Source organism: Pristis pectinata, chromosome 25 (genome assembly GCF_009764475.1).
Source record: "Pristis pectinata isolate sPriPec2 chromosome 25, sPriPec2.1.pri, whole genome shotgun sequence".
Taxonomy (NCBI): Eukaryota; Metazoa; Chordata; class Chondrichthyes; order Rhinopristiformes; family Pristidae; genus Pristis; species Pristis pectinata.
Window position 1 is genome coordinate 6,684,341 of NC_067429.1, and position 24,996 is coordinate 6,709,336.

The 24,996-nt window shown below is 41.0% G+C and overlaps 1 protein-coding gene across 2 annotated transcripts in view; it reads right to left on the reverse strand.

Annotated features, from left to right (window-relative positions):
• The window catches only part of LOC127582894 (ADP-ribosylation factor-like protein 5B), a 211,450-nt gene that overhangs the window by 180,806 nt on the left and 5,648 nt on the right, over positions 1–24,996 (reverse strand). Inside the window, exons 2-6 of one of the 2 annotated variants that reach the window (XR_007958182.1) lie at positions 15,263–15,323; positions 13,017–13,164; positions 9,440–9,523; positions 7,629–7,780; positions 601–6,255 (exon numbers count right to left, since the gene is read on the reverse strand). Coding sequence is in view for 1 of the 2 variants with exons in the window: in XM_052038534.1 (XP_051894494.1) it covers positions 6,207–6,255; positions 7,629–7,780; positions 9,440–9,523; positions 13,017–13,164; positions 15,263–15,323 (494 nt within the window). In the remaining variant the exon portion in view is untranslated. Of the gene's footprint in view, positions 1–473; positions 6,256–7,628; positions 7,781–9,439; positions 9,524–13,016; positions 13,165–15,262; positions 15,324–24,996 lie in introns of those variants that run through there. The other variant, XM_052038534.1, reaches the window with a different exon arrangement.

Below are 24,996 nucleotides of genomic sequence, written 5' to 3' on the forward strand. Positions count from 1 at the left end.
ATGTGAACCAAGATTGCCATCTAAGCTAGTCCCATGTGACTGCATTTGGCCCATATCCCTCTAAAGATCATGTGGATAGTCAGAGGCTTTTTCCCAGGGCTGATATGGTTGCCACAAGAGGACACAGGTTTAAGGTGCTGGGGAGTAGGTAGAGAGGAGATGTCAGGGGTAAGTTTTTTTTTACTCAGAGTGGTGAGTGTGTGGAATGGGCTGCTGGCAATGGTGGGGGAGACAGATACGATAGGGTCTTTTAAGAGACTTTTGGATAGGTACATGGAGCTGAGAAAAATAGAGGGCTATGGGTAAGCCTAGTAATTTCTAAGATAGGGACATGTTCAGCACAGCTTTGTGGGCCAAAGGGCCTGAATTGTGCTGTAGGTTTTCTATGTTTCTAAACCTTTCATACCTGTCCAATTATCTTTTGAATATTAATTTTGCTTTATGAAAGTATTGTTCACACACACCAACAAAAACATGGTTAAAAAAATCACAAAAGTTTATTTAAAACACATGCTGTATCACATGTCCTTGGAATGAAAAATGTTTCATATGTATTTCCAATATACAGTTTGAGCAGAGTGCAACAACGTTGTCAGTAACATGAACTTTTCAATACTGGCTCATTTCCTCACTTTTGAGGTGAGTCCCCTGTTAAATATTAATACTTAAATAGATTAAAAACTAAAGAAAAAATGATGAAGCTGACAACTGAGTGCCTGCTGCCAGAGGCAGCAAATAAAGCTACATGATCAGAGGTCTCAATATACCAAAAGACAATAAGCGTGTTTACAGAAATGGTCTGTCTTTCAGGAACCAGGGAGGAAAACACATGATAACAAATATACAGACAGTACAGTCTCCATTGAGATTAAGTTCACAGTTGGTGGAGGTAGAGTGTTTCCAAGAAATCTGTTGGGTCGATTTGACCTAAAAAAAGACTCCTGAAATCTTAAAAACTTCATTTACACTTAAAAATCTAAAGGAGCATTGTTTGAACCACTGTCCCATAGAGACAACCATTTGACAGTGATTTGGTTCAGGGAGATGTGCATAATACAAGCTGATAAGAGGTCCCTGAAGGTATTGCACCATTCTGTTGGCATCTCAATGAATAAATCACACCACTGTGACAGGTTGGTTTACACTTCAGCACCAGGTAATCCCATGGAAATTACTGGATTCCAACAGCATTTCATTACAATTTACATTTCGAAAAGATATATCCTCGAAGTTGATAAAATTGCTAAGGCAGATTAAATGTCGATAAGAACCACGATTTCCCTTTCTCGCAAGGATATCAATCCCACCCAACTTGTCAAATCCACTATGAAAGTAGTAACTTAAAATGAGTGCATTCCGGTAACTTAAAGGTATACATAATCGTCTCACTAATCGACCGAAGCACCTCTATCTACGCAGCACTTAAACGGTTTAAAAGCTTGGAAAGAGTTTACTATTGTTTGCACTAAGAATTGCCCAACAACCATTCACAATATGCCTGAAGATTTGCCCTTCTGAATAACCTAAGAGAAATGCAAACACAGCAGAAATTGATGATCAAAATGAAATTGTAACCGTTTCTCCACAGATACTAAATGACATGCTGAACATTGTCAGTATTTTTCATTTAATATGAGTAATTTAGCACATCCATAAATTGACCAAATTAGCATGTTTACTGCAGCCCATGTCCCATAGAATTTCAAGGAAAAATTGTAGGGGGTAGTATCTCATACAAGCTCCAGCCCAGAACAAAGGACCTTGACCAGAACAGGAGTCTTTCATGTACTGGTCATCTCCATGCAGGCAGCCATCCTGGATAGCTGCCCAAAGATATTTACTGGTCTTATATGCCTAGATGGTAGAGCTCTGTGTTTAATGGGCCTGTGTATCAGAATTGGATCAGGGATGGGTGGAAAGGAGGCATCTCCTGCGATGAGCTGACTACTAACTGCAAGTTCAACACTTTGCAGCCCTTCCTCAATCCATGTGTGGAAGATGTTCAGCCTTCCCAGGAATTCCAGAGAGGAAAAAAAATCACACAGATCTGGTCTTACCTCAAACTCAGGCACAATTGCATTTCCACCAAATAACCATAGACAATACTCTTAGCTAAACCAACAGGACACAACCTATTCCTAGGTTTAACAAACCCTCAAAACCCACCAGGAGACACTTCAAGGTGTACCATTTCTCAAATCAGGTGACAGCAGGAAACCGAACATGGCAAAGCATTTCTCACACAAGCACCAAACAATCAAAACTCATAGGAACTGTGTCCATACTACTTAATGATGGCTGCATACCCAAATGTATAATGACTTCAAGAATATACAATCTGTCCAGCAACAGTCCCTTACATTAAAATCACTGGGCCTCAGAGGGTCAAACTGGCAAGAAACCTTTCTGCTTCAGCAACTAGCAATGAAGGAGGGAAGGCAGACAAAGAAACAATTATCTTTGATTTAACTCCTTAAGACCTTACCATCAACCACCTCCAGTAAACCCACTAAAACAACACTTACCCCTAGAACCACCAATATTCTGCTAAACATCCATTTATGGAGATTTTAAGGAACTATCAAAAATTCAGGAAGCCACAAGCCTGAGTGTCAAGATGTAGATGTTAGGTGGACAGCCACTCAAGGTGTGGTGTGAGGAGAAACATAATAGTTGGGAGCATGTAACAAAACCTAACCTACCAATGTTAAACAGGGATTAACACAAATTCTTGAATACTGACTGCTCTGGTAATGAAACTACTTACTGCCTGCAGCAGTTTATTGAATGAAACCATGCTAGTTTCCTCTGCCCATTCTTGGCAAGACCTCACCAATTAGAATACCCTGTGCCCTCTTCATTTCCAAGTCCCTAATTCCCTTCCAATGAGGACCAATTCTCAGGCTCTATTCCAAGTGTTCAAGCCGTGTTGACAGATCGATCATTTGCGCACAGGACATAAAACTTACACCAATCTTCATTGTCAATGACAAATTCCAGACACAGCCACCAATCTAAAAGGGTGGAATCTTGGCAATGCATAAAGACATGAAGCAGAGTCCAGAGACTGAGCTTGACCTTGCCTGATGAATTCTGGACAGAGATTAGAGGGAGTGGGAGGCAGAGAGGGAAGGTTCCTGCCCTTTGGAACTGTGCCCACTCAGTGGTGCCATGCCTCATTAAACCACTAAAGGAACCACTATCACCACTAAATCCTCAACTCAATGGTCAAGTTGGTAATTTGCATTTAAAAGGCAACAGCAATATTTAAATTTGAAAATTCAGATGGATGCAAATTGAGATGAGGTAGAATCAGAATTATCCTGATGATTCAATATACTTAAAAGGAGAGGGGTGGCTTAGTGAATCTACTTTAGTTACAAGATGGGGCTAAACCAGTTTCAATGACATTCGCATGAAGCTCAGAACACTTGCAACAGATGCCATATGGTCCTGGAATTCAATTGCAGTCACAGCCTTCTAACTGAGCCTCATACACCCCCAGGCCACGAGTTGCAACTGAGCGATGTAGTGTTTCGCTCCAAAATCTGCACTTGTAATTCCTATTTAAGCACCCATCCAAGTCTAGACATTGTAAGCAACCCACTATTTATAGAGAGGCTCTACATTTAAAGAACCACAGTAACTTCTCTACCGGAAATGTGTCTAAGCTCTTTGATTTGATTTCAAACTTGGGAGTCCTGCAGGCTCCAGCATTCAAACCATTACGTTAAACCCACTGCAGACTGCAAATATGGACAGATCCTAGTACTGCAATTTAGCATTATCCTAATGAGCTGACGATACCAAGTGCAATACTTCTGAAACCCCACTCAAAATTCAACCAAGGATTAAGAAGTATAATTGAATCAGATGAGCTTTATGGGCCAATTTGCAAGCTATAAGCATACCCTGCAAGTCCTGCCACCCCTCCATGATGAATACACAAGTTTCTGGGGGACAGGGGAGGGGGAAGAGGAGGAAACATGGTTTACAGACACATCACGAGGGTCAAAAATTCTCATGCGAGGATGAAAGATGGCAGTAGGGTTACAGTGGAGTAATGCTAATTTTCCACCTTTGCAATGGACCAGAACTGTTGTGAAGTCAGATGCCTGTATAAATATTGGGTTTGCAGATGAAAATAGCAGAATGCTAAAAGTTTGGGGAAGTGTTCTTTTTGTTTACCCATCAAGCAGAGACGCACAAAATCACAGGCCTAGAGGAAAACAAATGGAAACATCAGCCATAAGCTAACAGTTCATCTGTTAAGGTCCTACAGTCAGTCTGGTAGTGAACGAACAGCAAAACCATAATGCGGAGCAGCGTCCAATTCTGCACAGGAAGGCTGATATGTCCATTCTATCACTGAGGTACTGGATCACTTGACAGCATTGCTGGAGTTTTCTGAACAGTTCATTATTACAACTGGAGGATAAACAAAAATGTTCAAATCCAATTGTAGTGTATGCAATTAAAATGTCTAAACTGAAACCAATATCAGCTTTACAAGACCAATCAGATCCATTACTTTACAGTGTTTTAAGCCCCACTCCCCTTGCCCATGTTGTTTGAAAAAAATCACATTGTAAAATTTCTCACTGCTGACTTCACAAGGCACTGAATCCAAAGCCAAGAGCACCACAATTTGTTCCCTTATTTTTGGTGCTTGAGATATGAAGGGAGCCCACAAGCATCTCCAAAGGATTAGCACATTAGGCAGGAAGACTCTAGGTCAAATAGGACAGGAGTTAGGAGTTACCACTCTCAGCACATGAAGGAGCTATGGATTTGGTGCCATAGCTACACTGAAGTAGTTTCCTTTCATTTCCACCCTTCAAAGTTGGAATTTGGGCACTGGTAATGGAATGAATAACCTACACAGGACAACATGGTTACCTTTTCTCAAGTGGATTTCAAGCTGTTGTCAATTTAAATAGGAAACATTCAGATTGTAGCTGATCCTTCCAGTAAATTTGTTTTTCAAATCTCTCTGGCTAATGGCTCCCATTGCTAGATTACTTAACTCCAAACTAACCTCAATGTTATTCCCATGCATGGGCTTACAGTTAGAAAGCACCAAACAGAAATCCTGACATGAAACCTTGGCTACCAGACCTATTAGACAGGTAGCATTAGGGTATGATTTAATTGTGACTAACAGTAACTGGTTCTGCTGGGGTGCTTTACTCAAGGAATGGGAGAAACATGGAGCTTAATGCAACATGTTCTGTAGATGTAAGGATGCATAAATTGAAAATCTACCATCCCACACCAGCCTCCCCCACCCCACCATAGTCGAAAGAGGTACATGCATGGTAGCCTGCCCCAAGTGTTTTTACTATTAGTAAGCCACTAAAGAGTTCAGCAATTCATGCCTCTATCCTTCTAACTTTGAGGTTCCTTTTACACAAGAAAAATTGAGCCAAAGTACCATGCTGTACACTGGGATAGTTTCGTAGAACCTACTGACATTAGCTTTGAACTCAGGAGGAAAAAAAATATAAAAGTATCAAAGCTTCTTTTTAGAAGCTTCAAAGCTCTATTTATTAAAGCCCTAAAACAGACTAATACTGATCAGTGATCTAATGATATGCCATTCGATAGAATAAAACTGTAGCAAATTAAACAAGGAGCAAGACTGTTCCTGAGGTTCAAAAGGATTAAATACTCTTGGCAGTCAGGTTGGGAGTAAAATGCATATCCCAAGGTTCAGGCAACACACAAGTCCTTGTCCCTCCACTTAGGGTGTGAGCACAATCACCAAACCAACTCAGTGTACATGTTGCTCGAGTACTCGAAGTTACCCTGGAAACTCTGGAGCACTGCAGACTGCAAGCAGCTTTACCCTTTCACTTTACTGTCCTTGACTGTATGGTTCCACAGTTAGTGTTAGGTTTCCTGGAGAATTGAATTAATTTGTTCTGAAACTTGGACTGCAAGAGGTTAAAACCCAGCACATTCGCACAGGGCCATTTTGCCATTATTCTTTCCAGCGACTTTCGTCCACCAGGATGGTTGTCCTTCAGCTTCTGTGCCAACAGCTCTGAATAGAAAGGGTTCTCTGTGCGTCAGAATTCAAGTGGCCCAGCTTGGGGCCACCTTCCAGTGTTTTAAGAACTGTCTTCTAAGAACAAGGCACAGAGCCAATGCACCTGGTTACAGATGAGTCAATTCCTTCCAAAACCTTTTTTGCTTGCAAGTACCTATTTTGCTGCTGTTTTCATCGTCATCCATTCCAGCCCTTGACCCAACCTGAAAGTGTAAGAAATCATGTAAGCACAAATATATCAAACATAGCAGCCAGACCCGAAAATACATCGCTAGTCAGTCATCATTGCTGGGTCGAAATCCTGGACCTCCCTGCACAACAGCACTGCAAAAGGACGTTCAGCAGGACTGCAGCAGATGAAGGTGGTTCACCACCTTTTCAAGGGCAGTTAGATGTGGGCAATAATTGCTGGCCTTGCCTACAATGTTCAGTTCCCAAACAATGAACATTAAAACAAAAGCCCAGCAATGCACTGATATTCCACAAGGAATAACAAAATATTAAAAACTATTTTTACTGTTTGGGTAGAAGGCAATTCATTGTCTGTCCCTTAATTTTTTTTAACCTAAGTAACAAAAAATTGTATATTGTAAAACTCAAGTTGCCTGCACTGAAATAATTAAGATTTTGCTATGAGATGGTAATCGTCGTTAAAACTAATAAAAGTTTATCACTCAGGCTCTCATGGAGTCATACAGCATAGAAACAGGCCCTTTGGCCCAACTCGCCCACACCAACTGCGTTGCCCAGCGAGCTAGTCCCACCAGCCCACATTTGGCCCATAGCCCTCTAAACCTCTCCTGTCCATGTACTTATCTAGATGACTTTTAAATGTTGCTAATGTGCCCGCCTCAACCACTCTTTCTGGCAGCTCTTTCCAAATACACAACACCCTTTGCATGAAGAAGCTGCCCCTGACGTCCCTTTTAGATCTCTCACCTCTGATCTTAAACCTATGCCCTCTTGTTTTTTTAGTACCCTCTCCCTGGGAAAAAGACTGTGCTTTCACCCTGTCTATGCCTTGAGTCTCTCGATCATGTACACAGAATGTTATCTAAATTTAAGTTCAGCTTGAATATCTGGCAGCCAAATCTTCCCACAAATAAGTAATTTTAGTCTTGATCTTTGTCAGCAACAGAAGTAAGACTCAATATACCAGACTGATTTCAAAGCATCTCTTTTGGATGCTACACGCTTTTAAAGCAATTATTTGCTAATTCTGTTACTCAGTAACCCAGCACCTGTCTCGGTAACTGAAGGTTTAATGCAACTTCAGCCCTGTTTTAAAGCTGGGCTGTTGGAGAAGCTAAGTTTTAATTTATTAGGAAGATTTAATTGAGCAAATTCTCTTTTTAACTGATTTAATAACCTTTCTCAACAGATGAGAGGCTAAATTCTTTAATGGTAGATAGCTCTATTACAGGATTCTAATGGAACAAGTTCAAACATTAAAATGGATTTTACAGACCTCCTTTAAAATGTTAATTGTCCAGCCACAGCCAAAGCCAGATTGAGATGAAAAATAAAACATCCTTCACCATAATCAGGGGGAAACCCAGCCCATTGTAATACTAACCCTTCGCCTGTGAGTGCACAACAGGCCTGTATGTGCCATGGATGATCTTTGATGGACGTTAGCGTTAGAAACTTGGAAATTTCAGCTGCTGACATAGAGTTCTTCATGTCTTGTTTATTGGCAAACACCAGCACAGCCGCCTTCCGTAGGTCCTGCAAGTGAGAACAACTTATTGTTACAAGCCTTACAGAACAAAGCAATACCATAAAGAGCATTCCATCACGAACACTGGAAAATTGAGCTGACCAAACCTGGTATGCTTCTGTATTCCAGTGCCAGTACTCAAACCCCTTGAATGCAATCAACAAACTAACCCAATTACACCTACGGGACAGCACTGTGGTACAGCTGCTGCCTCACTGCTCCAGCGATCCGGGTTCAATCCTGACCTCTCGTGCTTGAGTAGTTTCCATGTTCTCCCGTGACCATGTGGATTTGCTCCTGGTGCTGTGGTTTGCTCCCACATTAAACAGACATGCAGCTTGGTAGGTTAATTCACTGTTGTTAACTGCCCGTAGTGTGGAGGTAGGGTGTAGAATCTGGAATAGTTAATAGGAATGTGGGGGGAATAAAATGGGGTAACTGCAGATGAGTAAAAATGGGGTACTTGATCAGCACAGACTCCATTGGGCTGATGGGTCTGTTTACATGCTATGTAACTCACGACTCTAATTCTGAACAGTGTCAAAATTGTAAGCAAGATGAAAAGGTAAAGATTGGGGGATTAAAGGTGCAAGAAATAAGACATTTAGTGTAATTTAAAAGATACACTATAAACTAACAGCTACAATATGCATTGCATTAATATGCGATGCATATTGTAGATGTTAATGTACAGTAGGTGTCATTCACAGTTGTAGGTTTATTTTTCCTCAGTTTCCCTCCTTGTTTCTTCATGCGGAGATAAGCCACGCAATGCATCAGATCCTGGTCCGATTAGATTTTCTCCAATCATGTATATATAGCAAATGTCCCTCATCGGTCTCTGCCATATCAAAGCACTATTGCAAGCATGCAATGAGAATCCTCCCTGACTGACATGCCTGCTGTTTAGAATATTCAATCTTTTCCTGTTTATTGTCTGTTAAGGAGCACTATTTAACCCAAGGCAAATGGAGCACCAGTGGAAGACATCAACTAACCAAATACTTGATTTTAAGAAGCATCTTAAACAAAATCAGAGGTAAAGAGGCTTGGGGTGGGAGCCCCAGAACTTGGGTCTTGGAAGCTGTGCAAGTTGTTTCCACTGCTGAAGCAAAATTGAAGACATGCAAAATGACAGAACTGAAGCAGAGATATCCTGGAGGTTTGTAGGGCTTGGACAGTTACAGAAATGTGAAGAGGTGAAAGGAAAATAGGACAAGGTATTTTTTTCTTTTAAGAGAAATGAAGCATTGTTGGACCAGGAGCTGGAACAAAAGGGGCTAAGGTTAATGTGGCAAGACGCAAGATACAGAAATGTGAAGAGGTGAAAGGAAAATAGGACAAGGTATTTTTTCTTTTAAGAGAAATGAAGCATTGTTGGACCAGGAGCTGGAACAAAAGGGGCTAAGGTTAATGTGGCAAGACGCAAGTCAAGATATGAGTCACAATGCTGTTAGACAAGCAGTTCCAAAATTTTGACGTACCAAAGAGAAATGAAAACTTTTTTTTGCATAGTGGAAAAAGGTGGCGGGCTAGACTCGAGTGAACAAGTGGACAGGTGTTTCAGTGGATGAGCTGATGTAACAGATTGAAAGCTCTTGGTGTAAACTCCCCTTTTCTCATGCATTTCACAACTTGCATGGTTTCATTTCAGCAATAAGTTGTACCTCGTGTGCCAGCATTTTGTAGAGTTCTTCTTTTGTAAGTGTGAGCCGCTCTCTATCTGTGCTGTCCACAACTAGGATCACGAACTGAAAATAAGAACAAATATACACATAATTACATCTGCTGACCAGTTTTGTTCACACTTAGCTTCTCATATACTCTATTGTTACTTTTTTTTTACAGCTAATGAGAAATTAACACTATTCAAGTCAAAATCAGGTATGGATTTTTAAGTAACATGCACTAAATTATTTGCACAACATCTCTTTGGAAAAGCTAGTAGATTTTGGACATGCTGTTTGAGCTAGTCTCCAAAGTAAAGTACAGATGGCGATGTGGTGTGAGCATCTACAGGTGATGAATTAAGAGTACCACTGTTTTACCAAGTGTATTGTTCTGGTCAAAACAAGCCAACTGCCAGTACTTACTGCAAATACATTTAATAAATAGCCTGCAATAGGAATATGACTGAATTAAATAGGGATTTCATCTTTTGATCTATTTCATGACCTCAATGCTATTCTGATGACTTAGTGCAGAGGAGCTAGGTAATGAAGTTTTCATCTCATTATACTATTTCTAGTCTGGGGTTGCAGAGCTAATGAGAAAACTGGCAGATGCAATCAATCAGTTAAGCTTCCAACCTTAAATGGACCTGGTAGCTTCAGGAAAGCGAACCAACAGAATTGATTGCTATGCATACACTACAGTGCAAGAACAGTGCCAGCAAAGATCAGATATTGCCAACTTCAGTCAGAGGGGAGGTTAGTGTAAAATCTGAACTGATCACTACAGCAGTTGGCTTCTCCAATTTATTTTACAGCACAAGGCCAGAAACCTGAAAGAGCAGTTGACTGGACACAAATACTGACAAAGGGTCTTCAGCCTAAAATGTTAACTGTTTCCTTTGCCACAGACACTGCCTGACCTGCTGAGTATTTCCAGCATTTTCTGTTCTTTATATTACAAATCTGACCTCAATGGTCACTACTAACAACATTTGTGATAGTGCAGCCTAAAAAGCAAGGCACAGCTCCAGCAGAGTGCTTTCAGATCCTTTTATATGTTACAGGTGACCCTTGCGTTATGTTCAGAGAAAATTATCCATATCATGATTTTCTATAACACAAAATAGTGTCATCTGTGTATGCATCAAGAAATGCAAGTTGAAAAATAAAATTTGTATTTACTTTTTTCCCCCCCACATCAATTCTGTAAGACTGAAATTTATTCTCTCTCGAATTTTTGGGCAGTGATTTGTGAATTCTGTAAGGACCAAGGGCCTTAACACAAGGGTCGCCTATATTACAATCCCTCATCAGCATCTTTAGGTCATTTCAAAATAATGAAGGTTTGTATAATAGGAAGAGACTGCCTTCATATAGAGGGTGAGTGACCAGAAGAATAGATCTAAGATTTTTGCCAAGAGACAGGGGAGAGGTGAAGATCTCTTTCAGACAGTTGGATATGATCTGGAGATGTTCTGTCTGAAAGGGTGATGGAAGATTCAACAGCAGCTTTCAAAAGGCAATTGATCAACATGTTAAGATCAAAAATAGGCAAAGCTATTGAGAAAGTGCAAGGTATGTGATTAGCTGCTCTTTCAAAGAACTAGAACACAAAAAAATCTGTGGCCTCCTACATTGCACAATTCCAGGATATAAAATGGAAATAAGAGTAAAAGATATTGGTTCAGAAATAGTGTTATCACAAGTAGTAGCTGGATATACAACACTGAAGTCTCAGCACCCTGTACTCACTTCACCATGATCAACCCTTCAATGAGGTGCCCCCCAGACTTCCAACGACAACCAGGTCTCCAAGAAGAGAAAGTCTTTACTTGATGGCTACCACCTTTTTCATGAATGGGCAATGAAATTAGATGGAGGGATAAGGATAAGCTTGTGGGGAGCTGAAACACTGGCACAGACCTGTTGTACTACATGGCCTGTTCTGTGCTTTTTGGTGGATGCTCCGATATAGAAATTGAATGAGCTTTTGCGTTTTGCTAATTTTGTTTTAAGTTATAAAACTGCTGGGGTGGAAAATGGTTGTAGCATTAGTTCCTTTAGATGCAAGTATTTGAAACAAAAATAGCCGTGTAAAAGTAACTTAGATGTTATACTTCCTCAGCTTGGGTCAGGAAAAAGTGACTGCTGAGTTGACTCTGCACATTTGCTTTGTTAAATTCACGAAAGAGGAATTATTCTCTGCTGTGGCCAACTCCTAAGTTGCTGATATAAGCACACTGCTATTTTAATGATTAAACCACCTTGATAGAACTAAATGGATTTTTGGGTATTATTCCTGAAAACACTATCCCTGGCAGTAGATCAAGATTCTGACCCCTTTATGGTCAATGCCTGTGAATGTAATGACAGTTGAACGACAGTGTAAAGACCAGAAGCCAGCTTGTGAACATGCAGAGTTAGAATGAAAACTTGCCCTTAGTAGGGAGCAATGTAGACTTACCAAAGTGATAATGAAGGTACACGACTTACCATCGTGAAGACTGGTTGCAGAGAGTAAATTATAAAAGCAAAACCTTCAAAGTATCTTAGGGCTACTTGTGAAATCAATTCCAAATGGGTAGCAATGGATAAAAATAGAATTGTGTTTATACCAGTTCCTCATAGAATGCTTGATTTTGTACTTATGATCTAATATATGAATTCGACTGCTGAATCCCAAAGCACAGTAGGTTTTTCTTGGCTATCGTAAGAAAAAGTGGTCAGCAAATATGACGAGAGCAGCAGCAAGGTGCACACCTCAAGTCTCTGGAGGTCATAGCTTTGCCTCAATACTTCCACTCAGAATCAACATACAGCACTATAAAAAATTGTTTCTGGCAACACTCCGCCATCGACTTAGTTGATTAGTCAGAGGTGCCACTGCCAAGTAACTTGAGCATTGAGAAGGCAAATACAATAAAAATAACAAGCAGGCACTGCCGAGGACCAAAACAACCCACATCCTGTCCTCCTTGGTTGCGCAGATAAGAAAGGGGTGGGGTCGGGGAAGGTGACAAAAAGATGGAAGGAACGATTATGATACTCAAGGGGAAGAGGTGCTTGTAGTTAAAGTCAAAGTTGAGTTTATTGTCAAATGCAGAAGTACATGTGTGCACAGGTGCAATGAAAAACTTACTTGCAGCAGCATCACAGGCATAAAGTAACAGATAAGCAGCATTCACAACCATGCCTTTGTTTAAGCTTTCTATATAATGCAGGTTATCTATTGGATTCTCATGTGAAGTATGCCATTTGCCTACAATAGTAACCCAATCAGACACATGGGCCAGTCACAAGAACTGCTCTCCCCCACACAATTTAAGGTTAAACTTCTATTTACCCTCAAATTCTTTAACCATCAAAATACCACAGATTGTTCCTTTAGCCTTTTGCTTTTACAATGCAAATTTACTCCATGCAACCAGTCTCCTTGGTTTAACCAGTATCATTTTGGTTAATCAACATGGCCTCTTGCCACGGGCAAGATTTCATTGCTGAGGCACAATGGGATCTAACTAGTTTCTTATAATTACCATACTTTGGACCCACATCTAGAGTGTTAGCATACCTCTGTGTTTGTGTAGTATGTACTCCAAGTTGAACGCAGCATGTCCTGCCCACCAATGTCCCACATTAAAAAATGAGTGTTCTTTACAACTATTTCTTCCACGTTACTGCCGATTGTGGGTGACGTGTGGACCACCTCATTCATCAGGCTGTGAGGGAATCAAGCAGGCAATTAGATTTGCAGACTGATGCCATCAGTTACATCCCGACTGGAAAACACGGGAGACTAAAATTCAGTTCTTTACACCTGAGAGACTGGATCACATTCAGCCTAAAGATTATACAATTCCACAGCAAATAATTACAACCTGATTGTCTGGCAGAGCAGTAGTAACTGGTACTAAAATTCTTAATGAATGCCAGTGCTGCTCAAGAATTATTCCTTACTGAACGGCCTGAAAATTCTGGTACTATTCCTTCACTGACCAAAGCAAAAATAAAAAGCCATTTAATTCTTCAAGTGGCACTCCAAACTAAATTAATAATCAAAATAACCTCACAGGAAGATCCAAGAAAATGTGACAAGGACCCAGTGATGTATCAAACTAATGAGGTTATAAATTTGGCCACCTGGATGAAGGACCAAAATTATGAGCCATTAAGAATCACGATGTACATATTTAACCTCAAGTGGAATGAAATACAGAAAAATACTGAAAATATTCAGGTCAGGCAACATCTGTGGAGAAAATAACCAGCCAGTCAACAGTTCAGGTCAATGTGTTCTGATGAAAAGTGATCAACCTGAAACTTTTAGCTGTTTTTCTCTCTGCAGATGCTGCCTGATCTGCTGAGTACTTGTAACATTTTGGGGGTTTTATTTCAGCTTCCAAACATCTGGAGTATTTTTCTGGATTCCAGTTGAGTGAATTGTAGCATCAGCCAGGAAAACAATAGTATACCAGCACACACTCCAGATACCCAGCTAAATGTAAACTTTCAAAGCAAATTCATTATACTTAACTGCCAATTTAGAGACCCTGTAAAATCGTCTAAAGATGTCATGTCAATATTTGAATGTTATAAGCATTGGCCAAGGCAAACAGAAGAGTAAACAGCAAAGCACTTAACTGATCAATTTAGTCCCTATTGATCTCCAGTGACAATGATTTTAACCATACCATCTAGCTGCACTGCAGAACTTCTGCATGATTAATCCCTATGAATTAATCACTCAAGTACCATTCCTCAAACAATCCAGAGTTCTCAGCTAATGGGTTCCAACACCACCACTGGAAGTGGGGTATCTAAATCCTGTTAATTAATCTGGTAGTGGTCTAGTACCAGTAATGGTGACTATGAAATTGCCAGATTATGGCAAAAAGCACTTCTGGTTTACTTCAGAAGGAAATATACCATCCTTGGCCATCATGCTAATATGACAGCTGATTCAAAGCAATGTGATTAACTCTTAAATACCCTCTAACATTGCTTAAGGCGAGTGATGGCTACACCCCGTGAGAACATGGGAAGTTGAGGGGTGACCTGATAGACATAAAATTATAAGCACACAGTCATGATAGGGATATCAAAAACAAGAGGGCATAGGTTTAACAAACACAAAATGCTGGAGGAACTCAGATCAGGCAGCATCTAAGGAGGGAGATGAACAGTCAACGTTTCTGGCCGAGACCCTCCATCAGGACTGGAAGGGAAGAGGGTAGAAACCAGAACAAACAGGTAGAGGGAGGGGGAGGAGCAGGAGCTAGATTTAAGGTAAGAGAAAGGAGCTTTAAGGGGGATTTGTGGGCTTCCCCCCCCAAAAAAAACAGTGGTTGATATCTGGAACTCTCCTCCAGTAGCAGTGGAGTCAGATATAATCACTGTTTGAGACATTTAGACAGGCACTTAAATAGTCAAGGAGCAGAAGGATACAGACCTAATATGGACAAATGGAATAGTGTAGATGGGCAGAAAGGACATGGACTGAAGGGACTGGTTCTGTGCTGTACATCTCTGCCTCTATAAAAACGAGATCCTGAGATAGAGCATACAGGAAGAACTCCTGAATTCAAAAGATCAGATTTCAGAAAAGCAGCCCTGGTTTCTGGCACAAATACATGACGCTCTTGAATTTTTTGGTAGACTACACCCAACCTATTAAAGTGCAAAAAGCATGTATAAAATCTGGGCCCAGAGATTTTCCATTGGAATCTACTTGCAGATAAGTGATAATATCCCAGTTTAGAGCATACAAAGATACCAAAGTGGCTATCGAGAGAAAGATAAATGCATGAATGTACTTACAACTGATAAAGGATGGTTGTTTTCCCTGCATTATCTAGCCCAACGATGATAACTTTGTGCTCTGGTGAAACAAAAACACACCCACCATGGTTAAACTCAATGTGCCAAAATCCTTGACCCAACATAACAGTACAACTTCTAATTCACCTCAGATTCTAAAAATGACAAACATCCTGGACGAGCAAAAACTTTCCCTAGTAAGTCAAAATTTCTAGGAACATTTAGCTTGTTCATTTAGAACAATCTGAGGAAGGGTCACCAACCCCAAACACTGACTGGTTTCTCAATGCTGCTTTACCGGCATTGCTTCAGATTCCAGCATCTGCAGTTTTATTTGTTTCCAAGAACATTTTGCACTCTGTCCACATGTTTAATTTTAATTTAATTTTTAAATTTTATTTACAGCGTGGTAACAGGCCCCTCTGGCCCAATGAGTCCACGCCACCCATTTTAAACCCCAAATTAACCTAGCCGTACGTCTTTAGAATGTGGGAGGAAACCGGAGCACCTGGCAGAAACCCACGCAGACACGGGAGAATGTACAAACTCCTTGCAGACAGCTACGGGAATTGAACCCCGATTGCTGGCACTAATAGCGTTGTGCTAACTGCTACGCTACCATGCCGCACAGGCACAGATATTCAGGCAGAGATATTCTTAGTGAACATTTCTTCCCCCCACCCCCACCCCACAACTGTTACTTTATCTCCTCAACCCCACCTGGAGTGCTCTCGTGCCGTGAAAGGCATGACCTAAATGCAGCAGTTCTTTCCTTGCAAATGCCCCAATAGGACAAATCACCAGAAATAAAAGTGCTGTTTTTGTTGTTTGCCAACTGTACTGTGAACCCAAAAAGTAAAGTACGTGTCTGTGGTTAGCAACCGCCTGAATAATTAGCAGTTACATCTACATTCTAATCACCGAGCTGAACTAGTTTACCAAAACAAGCAGCTGAATTGAAACTGCTTAGGGTCCCCACTGCCTGAATTAACAGAGAGGAAAACCTGTAACATAGGGCATCTACTTAGTAGATTTCGGGTTTCTTAATTTACAAGTCAGTGATAAAGGTGCTGCTTGTGATGAACTTATTAAAGGTTGTTGCACCATTTTGCAGAACAGAGTCAAGATAAGAACGTGCATTTGTACGAATCATTGGTGAGGCCTCACTTGGAGTATTCTGTACAGTTTTAGTCGTCCTATTTTAGAAAAGACGTGGTTAAACTGGAAAGAGTGCAGAGAAGATTTACAAAGATGTTGCCAGGACTAGGCGGCCTGAGTTATCGGGAGACTTTGGCCAGTCTAGGTCTTTATTCCTTGGAACGTAGGAGAATGAGGGGCGACCTTATAGAAGTGTTTAAAATTATGGCAGGCATAGATAAAGTGTATGGTAACAATCTTTTCCCCAGGGTAGGAGAGTCCAAAGCTAGGGGAAAAGATTTAAAAAGGGACCTGAGGGGCAACTCCCCCCACCCCCCCCCCCCCCCCACAGAGGGTGGTAAGTATATGGAACAAGCTGCCAGAGGAAATGGTTGAGGCAGGTACAATTTAAGCAGCGCTTGGAATAGGTACATGGAGATGCAGGGATATGGACTGAACGCAGGAAACTGGGACTAGTTGGATGGGCACCACAGATGGCATGGACTGGTTGGGCTGAAGGGCCTGTATCCATGCTGAACTGTATTGCTCTATATGGGATTTGCTTGACAAAGCCAGGCCTGGGCTTCAAAGAGTGAACGAATATGGCATCACTGACCCAAGCTATCACCTCGTTTTGTAGACATTTTCTTTGAGCAGTGTTGCAAACAGAACAGATAGCCAGGAGATTTTTCCTCACCTACCGATGCCAGTTAATGTTTCAGAGAAATTTCCATCCAAAACCTTGCCTGGTATTTTGTTTTTGGAGCACAGATTACAGCTGTAGCCGTGTCAGTGGAAAGTTGCTGGGTAGCAGATGCTACAATCAATGCCTGCTGCTACAGCAGTTTCCTTTCCCTCACGTTGCACAAATCAGTCTATTGTCGCAGACACACCGCACTGCAATTACAGGATTCAATGGAGTGCATCACTGAACTTATTGAAATTAAAGGTTGTCGCACCATTTGCAGAATATAATCAAGTGTGTGCAGACCCTGCTCCTTTACATGAACATATTAATATTCATAATTATTAGTTTGACACCTCATTACCCTGCAGTCTACTGGATCATCCAAGCAGCCCCCAAACCTTCAAAATTCATAGATCTCATTTAATTACTGCATTGTGCATTAATTATGCATTATTATTGCACAAGCTACCCTCGAAACATAGTAAACACAATTTTGAGCATCCCTTCTCATTCTTTTCTTCACCTCCTTCCACCACTTGTGAACAACACAGTGGAAACTATTTCAGGAACAGAATGAAGATAGAAGCCAATGCCCCAGAGCTACAGGCTGTGTTTGGACTTGTCTCAAGTTAAACTGGAGCTAAATTAAATGTTTTTCTTTGTCAGGAATCATATGTAAATGTACAATGGATTAAGTAATGAGTTTTAACCTGATAATTAAAAATCGCTGCAAAAAAATTGGGCTTACTATGAAGCCACAGGGTATATAAATAGAAGCTGTGCTTAGGAATGTTCTAAACAAGTCTGGAACAACACAGCCCAAGCAGCATGGGATACAACTATAACAGATGCAATTATATGATAGCTATAGCTCAAAAGGCATAAGTTTCCTCTTGGTCAGACTGGGTTGGTTTAAGATCAATTCTAGAGACCAGTGTACAATCTAAACTGCTGCCCCTGTACAGGACTGAGTAAATTTCAGCTTTTAGGACATAGGCGTTGCTGACAAGTGCCTCAAAAAGTGATGGTGAGCCTTTTCTTCTTAAATAAAAACACAGTGCTGGTGTGTAGGGGGCTCTAGGATTTAGACCCAGCAATGAAGGAACAGTGATATATTCCCAAGTCTGAAAGGTATGCAACTAGGAGGGGAATTTGCAGGTTACCATTACATGCTGTCCTCGTCCTTTTCGGCCGCAGTGGTCATAATTTGGGAGGTGTTTTCAGAGTAGTTTAGGTGAGTAAATACAGTGTAGCCACAGTGCAAAGTGTTGGACAAAATGAATGATTAGGGTGGTGAATGGAAGCCAGTCAAGTGGGCTACCTTGTCTTGGATGGTATCAAACTGCTTTTTGATGAACTGTTAAACCAAAGGCTCTACTCTCCTAAGGCCAAGAAAACACACTGTAATATTTAAAACAGGCTAGTTTCCAAAACGTCAAGACCAACAATCACCCACAACTAATACTGCCACATTGCTGTTTGTGAGAGCTTGCTGTGTGCAAAGTGGCTGTTAAGTCTCCTGCATTACAATAGCAGTAAGACTTCAAAAAAGCACAACCAGCTTTAAGGACCACATAGTGCCAAGTGCCCTGATTACCTCCCACATCCCAAAGGACCTGCTTAAGTGACAAATGTAAAGAAGCAAAAGAGGAATAATGGACAGGAGAGCTCTGGGGAATATGGGGAATGGGATGATGGTTTATTCAGCCAAGAGCTGTCTGGGACCCAAAGGGCTGAATGGTAAAGTCACAAAAAGTTAGTGCTTTGGGACATCCTCAGATCATGAACCTGTGCTAACGAAATGCAGACTTAACTCACAACTCGCTTTCTACTTTAAAAGAGTGCACTAAGTAGTGCAAAGGTATTAACTGCAAAATACCCCAAATTAAGTGAGGCAGCAGCACCACGGATACAAAATTCAGAACTTGAGAGACAGAGGTCATGACTTGGTTTAATGTTTGCAGGGGGCTGTGCGTTTTGCTTATGTTAAAGTCACACAGCCATCTGTCACCACAACCCTACTGCGTAATGTGGAAACCACGGAGCCAGTGTCCTGACGTGCAGCTCTGTGACACCATTTGAGGATTCCACTTCACTCTTCATGTGAAAGGAGGCTGTTGGCATTCAAATTGCAGCTGTCAGCATTACAGAGACACCTCAAACAAAACCCAAATAGTAACAGCTGCGAGCCTTCATCACACAAACAATACGTAGCTCGAACAGAGCTCAAATACATCTTCTTAAACCTCTTTGGGCTCTCACACAACGAAACCCCCAGAAACACAACTCTTTACCGAAAAGTGCCATTACAAGGTTTCCTGTTCAAAAATGCCAGTCCAGGGCCATGATAACATCCCCCTCTCCCAGCGATAGGAAAACAGGTGCAGAACAAAGAATTGAGATCTACAATTACAATGCAGCTTCAGTCTCCAAAAATTCAGTGCGATAACAAGGAAATGTTTCCTTATTTAGAGTTGTCTTTATGATGAGGTTCACATTTTCAGGTTCAGATTAGTGTAAATTCACAAAATATTATCAAAGGATTCCTGAGCACACTCAATCCTCATCCAAACCAGGTTAGCAGGTCATTGATCGCATTTAATTGCGGGATTGTTGAATGCCACATTTGCCCATAAAACAATAGTACTCCACTGGCAGTTAAATGTTTAGGGTGAAGTGAAAACAGGAGGTTCCAAAGAACAAAACATTCTATCTTTTCTTTCTCAATCAGTTCAGTTCCACCAGCTGTGAGATATGGAACTGAGCTATGCAAACCCCAAGCACCCAAGTGCAAACAGCATTCTGTGCAAAGTTCACTCATCTCATTATGGATACAATAGGAAAGAAACTGAGTATATAGAGGAGCAATTCGGAGACGGGTTCAAATCCTAGCAGGGAAGCTACGGAATTTGAATTTAAGGAATGAAGTAAATCTGAAATTTAAAAAGTTGGAATCAGTAATGGTGACCATGAAACTACCAAATTGTTGTAAAGATTAATGTTTCATCTGTACCGTCTGGACAGTGTGTGGTTTGTGGTTGTCTCATCTTCCCTCTGAAATGGCCCAGCAAGTCCATCAGCTCAGGAGGCTATTAGGCTGACTTCACCAGTGATGTTCAGGAAGGCACCAAGAGCTAAATTGGGGTGCCCCCGGAAAAGGCGAGTTGGGAAGCCAAGGCTCTCTTCCATTAGCACAAAATGGCAATGACACCACGATCCACCCTGAAGTTACTGGTGCGATTAGATTGCAAGCCCCCAGTGTTTGTCCCTAGACAGTGCTCATGGAACAAACCCAAGGTGCCAGGAGGGGAGAATATCTTTCATTCCAAAGCTCGCGAGATCCCACTCAGCAAATTACAGCAATGAAACTATTCATCAAAGCAAAACAATGCAGAGACTTAAAAAAGATTGTTCAATTACCAACAGGTGCAAAATAATAGTCCAGTGAAGACAAAGGCGTCTGTATGCGAAAGAAATCAGGATATCTTAAAAGATGTGCAACTCTTTAGGAATTCAATCACTGTCAAAGAAAGAATTGGTTAGGATCATTCAGTTCCTCAGAGGTTTTACTGCTAGGCAAATAGCACCTCTTAATATACTAATGCTGTACACAAGAGGTCGTGAACCAATTGTTAGGCGGGGGGGGAAGAGAGAAAAAAAAACGTGTTTAGTCTTAATACCAGCCATCTATCAGACCTTGAAGCTAAAGATTAAACAACCTCATTCTGCAGATTACAAAGATTCTTCTCCTCAGGATTAACAGCCAATTCCAAATCCACACAGCCAAGTTTCCCTGGGTCCCACGCCCCCCGAAACAGGTTTATGATTACAAATTGATAGTTCATAGAGCATAGAACAGTACAGCACGGAACAGGCCCTTCAGCCCACAATGTTGTGCCAACATAGCTAATTCCTCCTACTCACAGAATGCCCATATCCCTCCATTTTCCTCTCATTCATGTGCCCATCCAAGCCCCTCGAGGGTTTGCCTCCACCACCCTATGAGGCAACATATTCCAGGCATCCACCACTGAGTAAACGAAACTTACCCTTCATGTCTCTTCTGAATCTACCCCCCTCACCTTAAATGCATGCCCTCTGGTATTGGATCACTCAACAAATGGGAAAAAGATATTGCTTGGCCACCCTATGCCCCTCAATTTTATACACTTAGGGTATAAGTATAAGCAATCTTTTATACAACCAATCTCTACTTAACTGCTGATCTCTCAACTATCACCCTCCAGACCCAAACCCAACAAGCCCTTTGACAAAAGTAAAATCACCTTTAGCCCAATAACACTAACCACGAAGGAAACTGGCAGCACAATTTGACAGCAGTTTGTGCTAAGCAGGTAGCTGACGCCAATACAAAACTGACTGCCAAGAAAGGACTGATTTATTGCAACTCATGGGATAGCTGCAAATAATGCTGTACGCTGAAGGTCAGAGAGATCTCTTCACAACTTTCCACTTCAGACAGATTTATGCTGAATTTGAGAAAACCTCCTGAAGCCAGTTGAATCTCTGAGGCATTCACTAACTAGAATGGTTTCAATCCCAGCCTCCCATCATCCATTCTCCAAACACTGACTCTCATATAGCACCCTGCACGTAAAGCTAGATGTTTGGCATAGGTGCTGGATCCCTCAATTACTTCATCTCTCACATCTTTAGTCTCTTACAATCCTACAGCTCACATATATGATCTCAGCATCTTGCACTCCCAGTCTCCAACAACTATATAAAAAACAAGGCTGCAAACAGCCCTGTGCTCCACAATCCAGTCAGCCACATCCGAGTATCCATTTCAGGGAGAAAACCAGTGCAAATTTTAACCCACTTTCACTTGTCAGGAAATTCAGAGCATTTAGAATTCAAGTAGTCCATCCCCAGCAAGACGAGGTGCAGATTTAAGAGAACTCCAATTTGTATAGGTAATAAAATAAAAACCATAAAAATGATCCAGGCTCAAGTTAAAGTGCAAATTTGCATCCAATTCTCAGCTGGATATTCCATTTGTGATAACTTATCCCTCACTACTGCAAGTGATCCCTATAACATGAGTCTTGCAAAGTAACACTGGATTCACTAAACCACAGGGGCCAGGAAAGCCCAGTAACATACAGGTGACCAAACTACTGGCCTTGGAAAGCCAGTTTATATTGATGGCCCTAGTTTCTGAAACTGACAGCGCTGGCAGTGGTGGGGAGGCTAACCGAAGGCACGAGCACCCATAGATCCAAATATCAATTCCTACTCAAGCACTATTATTCGGAGGAGGAAACACGGGCAGCAGGACATTGGGTCATTCTTCTGCGGCACTGCTTGAAAAGCAACTTAACCATCCAAGCCAGAAAGCTAACAAATAGCACGAGGAATACAGCTGTATGGTATGATTGATTCTTCAAATGTACTTTATTAATGAACAAGCATTTTGGGATATCCTGAGATTGTGAATTTGCAAGCGTTTCTTCCTGGTCACTGCTACAATGAATTAAATTCAATGTGGGGTGCAGAAGGAGGAAACCAAAGTTGTACAAAAAGCCTCAACCCCCAATATTTATGATTACTGATTCATATAATAGTAAAGATGGAGTAGTTGCAGCTTAGCTGAATCCCATGGCATTGCGATTAAAAGCAAAATGCCTTTTAAGATTTTGTCCTACACAATTAACAAGGAAGTATTTTCAAAGTGTAGTCACTGACATAATGTATAAATGTGGCAGAAAATTTCTGCCTTCTATTCACTCCAGATTACAGAGTGAATGACACCTAGCTTATGCATCAAAAGTTGAAAGCTGAGCTGGCTGAACGTGTGTAAAGAATTTAGTTCAACCCAATTCCTTTATGCAGATCACAGCATATGTAATCTTCCTCCCCTTCACCCTCTTACAACCAACTGTAAAAATATAAATTACAATTGTCATTTCAATATGATCTAGTTTTAGAAATTACACCAAAATTCATGGCATGATTTTGCTTCTAGCAGGCTTCATGTCCAATCACTCCTCTGTGCTTTAGTATTTGATCATATTCACTTCAAAGTTTGCCACATAACCAGGCCAAGATTATTTTTGGAATTTTACAAGCAGAATATTCTTGCTTACTGATGCACTTCAACAGGTGCAGTAGTGGGGATATACTAGATCAGAAAAAGACAAAGGATCTCACTAACTCGTTCTTTTGTCAGGTGCCAACAGCCCAACCGCATACTCCCAGAACATTCATTCACATTCTGTCTTTCACACCGGGTGGGAACCCCCAGCACCAATTTGGCTTGAAATCACAAAAGGTATAAACTGCAGATTTGCAACAGGTAGAATATATTTGTGATCAAGGGATAAATGCTCTCACACAAGTGAGCAAATTTAAACTGAATCTGAAATTTCAACTTTAAATCTTGTCCATCAGTCATTTTGTTTCCATCGCCTATACAAACTGAGTTAAATCTATACCTCATGTCATGCTAGATATAGGTTATTTCAAAACTAGTGGTACAGGTTAGTGTACTAACCCTGTAGATTATTGCAGATATCATAAATTATAAATCTCACCCTGGCAATCATTGTGAATTTTACTTGAAATCTGACACTGCATGCTAGCAGCAATGGAAGATCCTGTTACAATTTGGTCCAAAACATTTGTATGCTCCACCATGGTAAGTCAACAAATGCATTATCAGAAATCAGAGCAACATTCCTTAAACCTGATTTACATCAGAACATGTAATCCCTCTGTATAAGCACCACTAGATATGTAACATAGGTCCAAAGTAATTGTTGAAAGAACACTAGACAAACCAAAATAATACATTATCAAAAGTCATGAAACAAGATTCAGATACTATCTGCAACTGATTTAGGTTTATTTCCCTTTCCTGTTCACTGCACATGACCGGTACCACAAAGTTCACACTTCACTAATTGTGCAATTTATTCCATTGCAAAGGATTGCTACCCAAAGGCAGCTGCAGAGCAAGTACCCAAATACAAAACCAGTTAGTTGACAATCCGAAGAACTGTACAGATTTGCAAAGGCGGCAAAATGGGACAATTACATCATGATATACTGCTATAACAAATAGGACCTGTTTGATGAGTCAATCATTTGTGATTTACACCAAGATATACACACTTCAGTCAAACCAGATGACATCAAACTGGAACTAATCAGAGTAACAAATGGAGATGTAATTTTTTTTCTACTTGTTTCACACCCAACCACTGACGACAGAATGCAAATCAATAGTAACTTTCATTTGTACAGTAAAACATCCCAGTACATACTACAGGAGCGATCAGGAGACAGTCAAGGCTGGCCTAACAAGTCAAGCTTATTGTCATGTCCACAAGTACAGTGAGGTACAGGTAAAATGGAAAAACTTGCTCACAGTAGCATCACAGCTTATGACAAGAGTAAGGCATCAGCTTGTCTTCAACTCCTTTTAAGAACAAAGTCGCTCACTGATGTTTAATCCAGTTCCCTCTAAAGTCTGTTGGGAGAATCCACAGGCTCACTGAACAGCTAGCAGGCTAGCCTGGCCCCACATTTTCTTCACATGACTGTGGGGGTATTACAGCCAACTCCATTCACCCCATAAAACTATGCTTTATTCTCATTACCAAAGCAGCAATTAAGAGAGAAAAATGCTTTTTCACCTTTCACAAGTTCAGTATTTCTGACGCTCAATCAACTTTAAAAAAAAGTCAGCTATACCTCAAATATTCAAACACAGAACAGTACAGCACAGGAACAGGCCCTTCAGCCCACCATTTCTGCATCAACCCTAATGCCAAATTAAACTAACCCCATCTGCCTGCACAATCCATATCCCTCCATTCCCTGCATGTTCATGTGCCTAAAAGCCTCTTAGATGTCATCATTGTATCTGCTTCCACCACCCCTC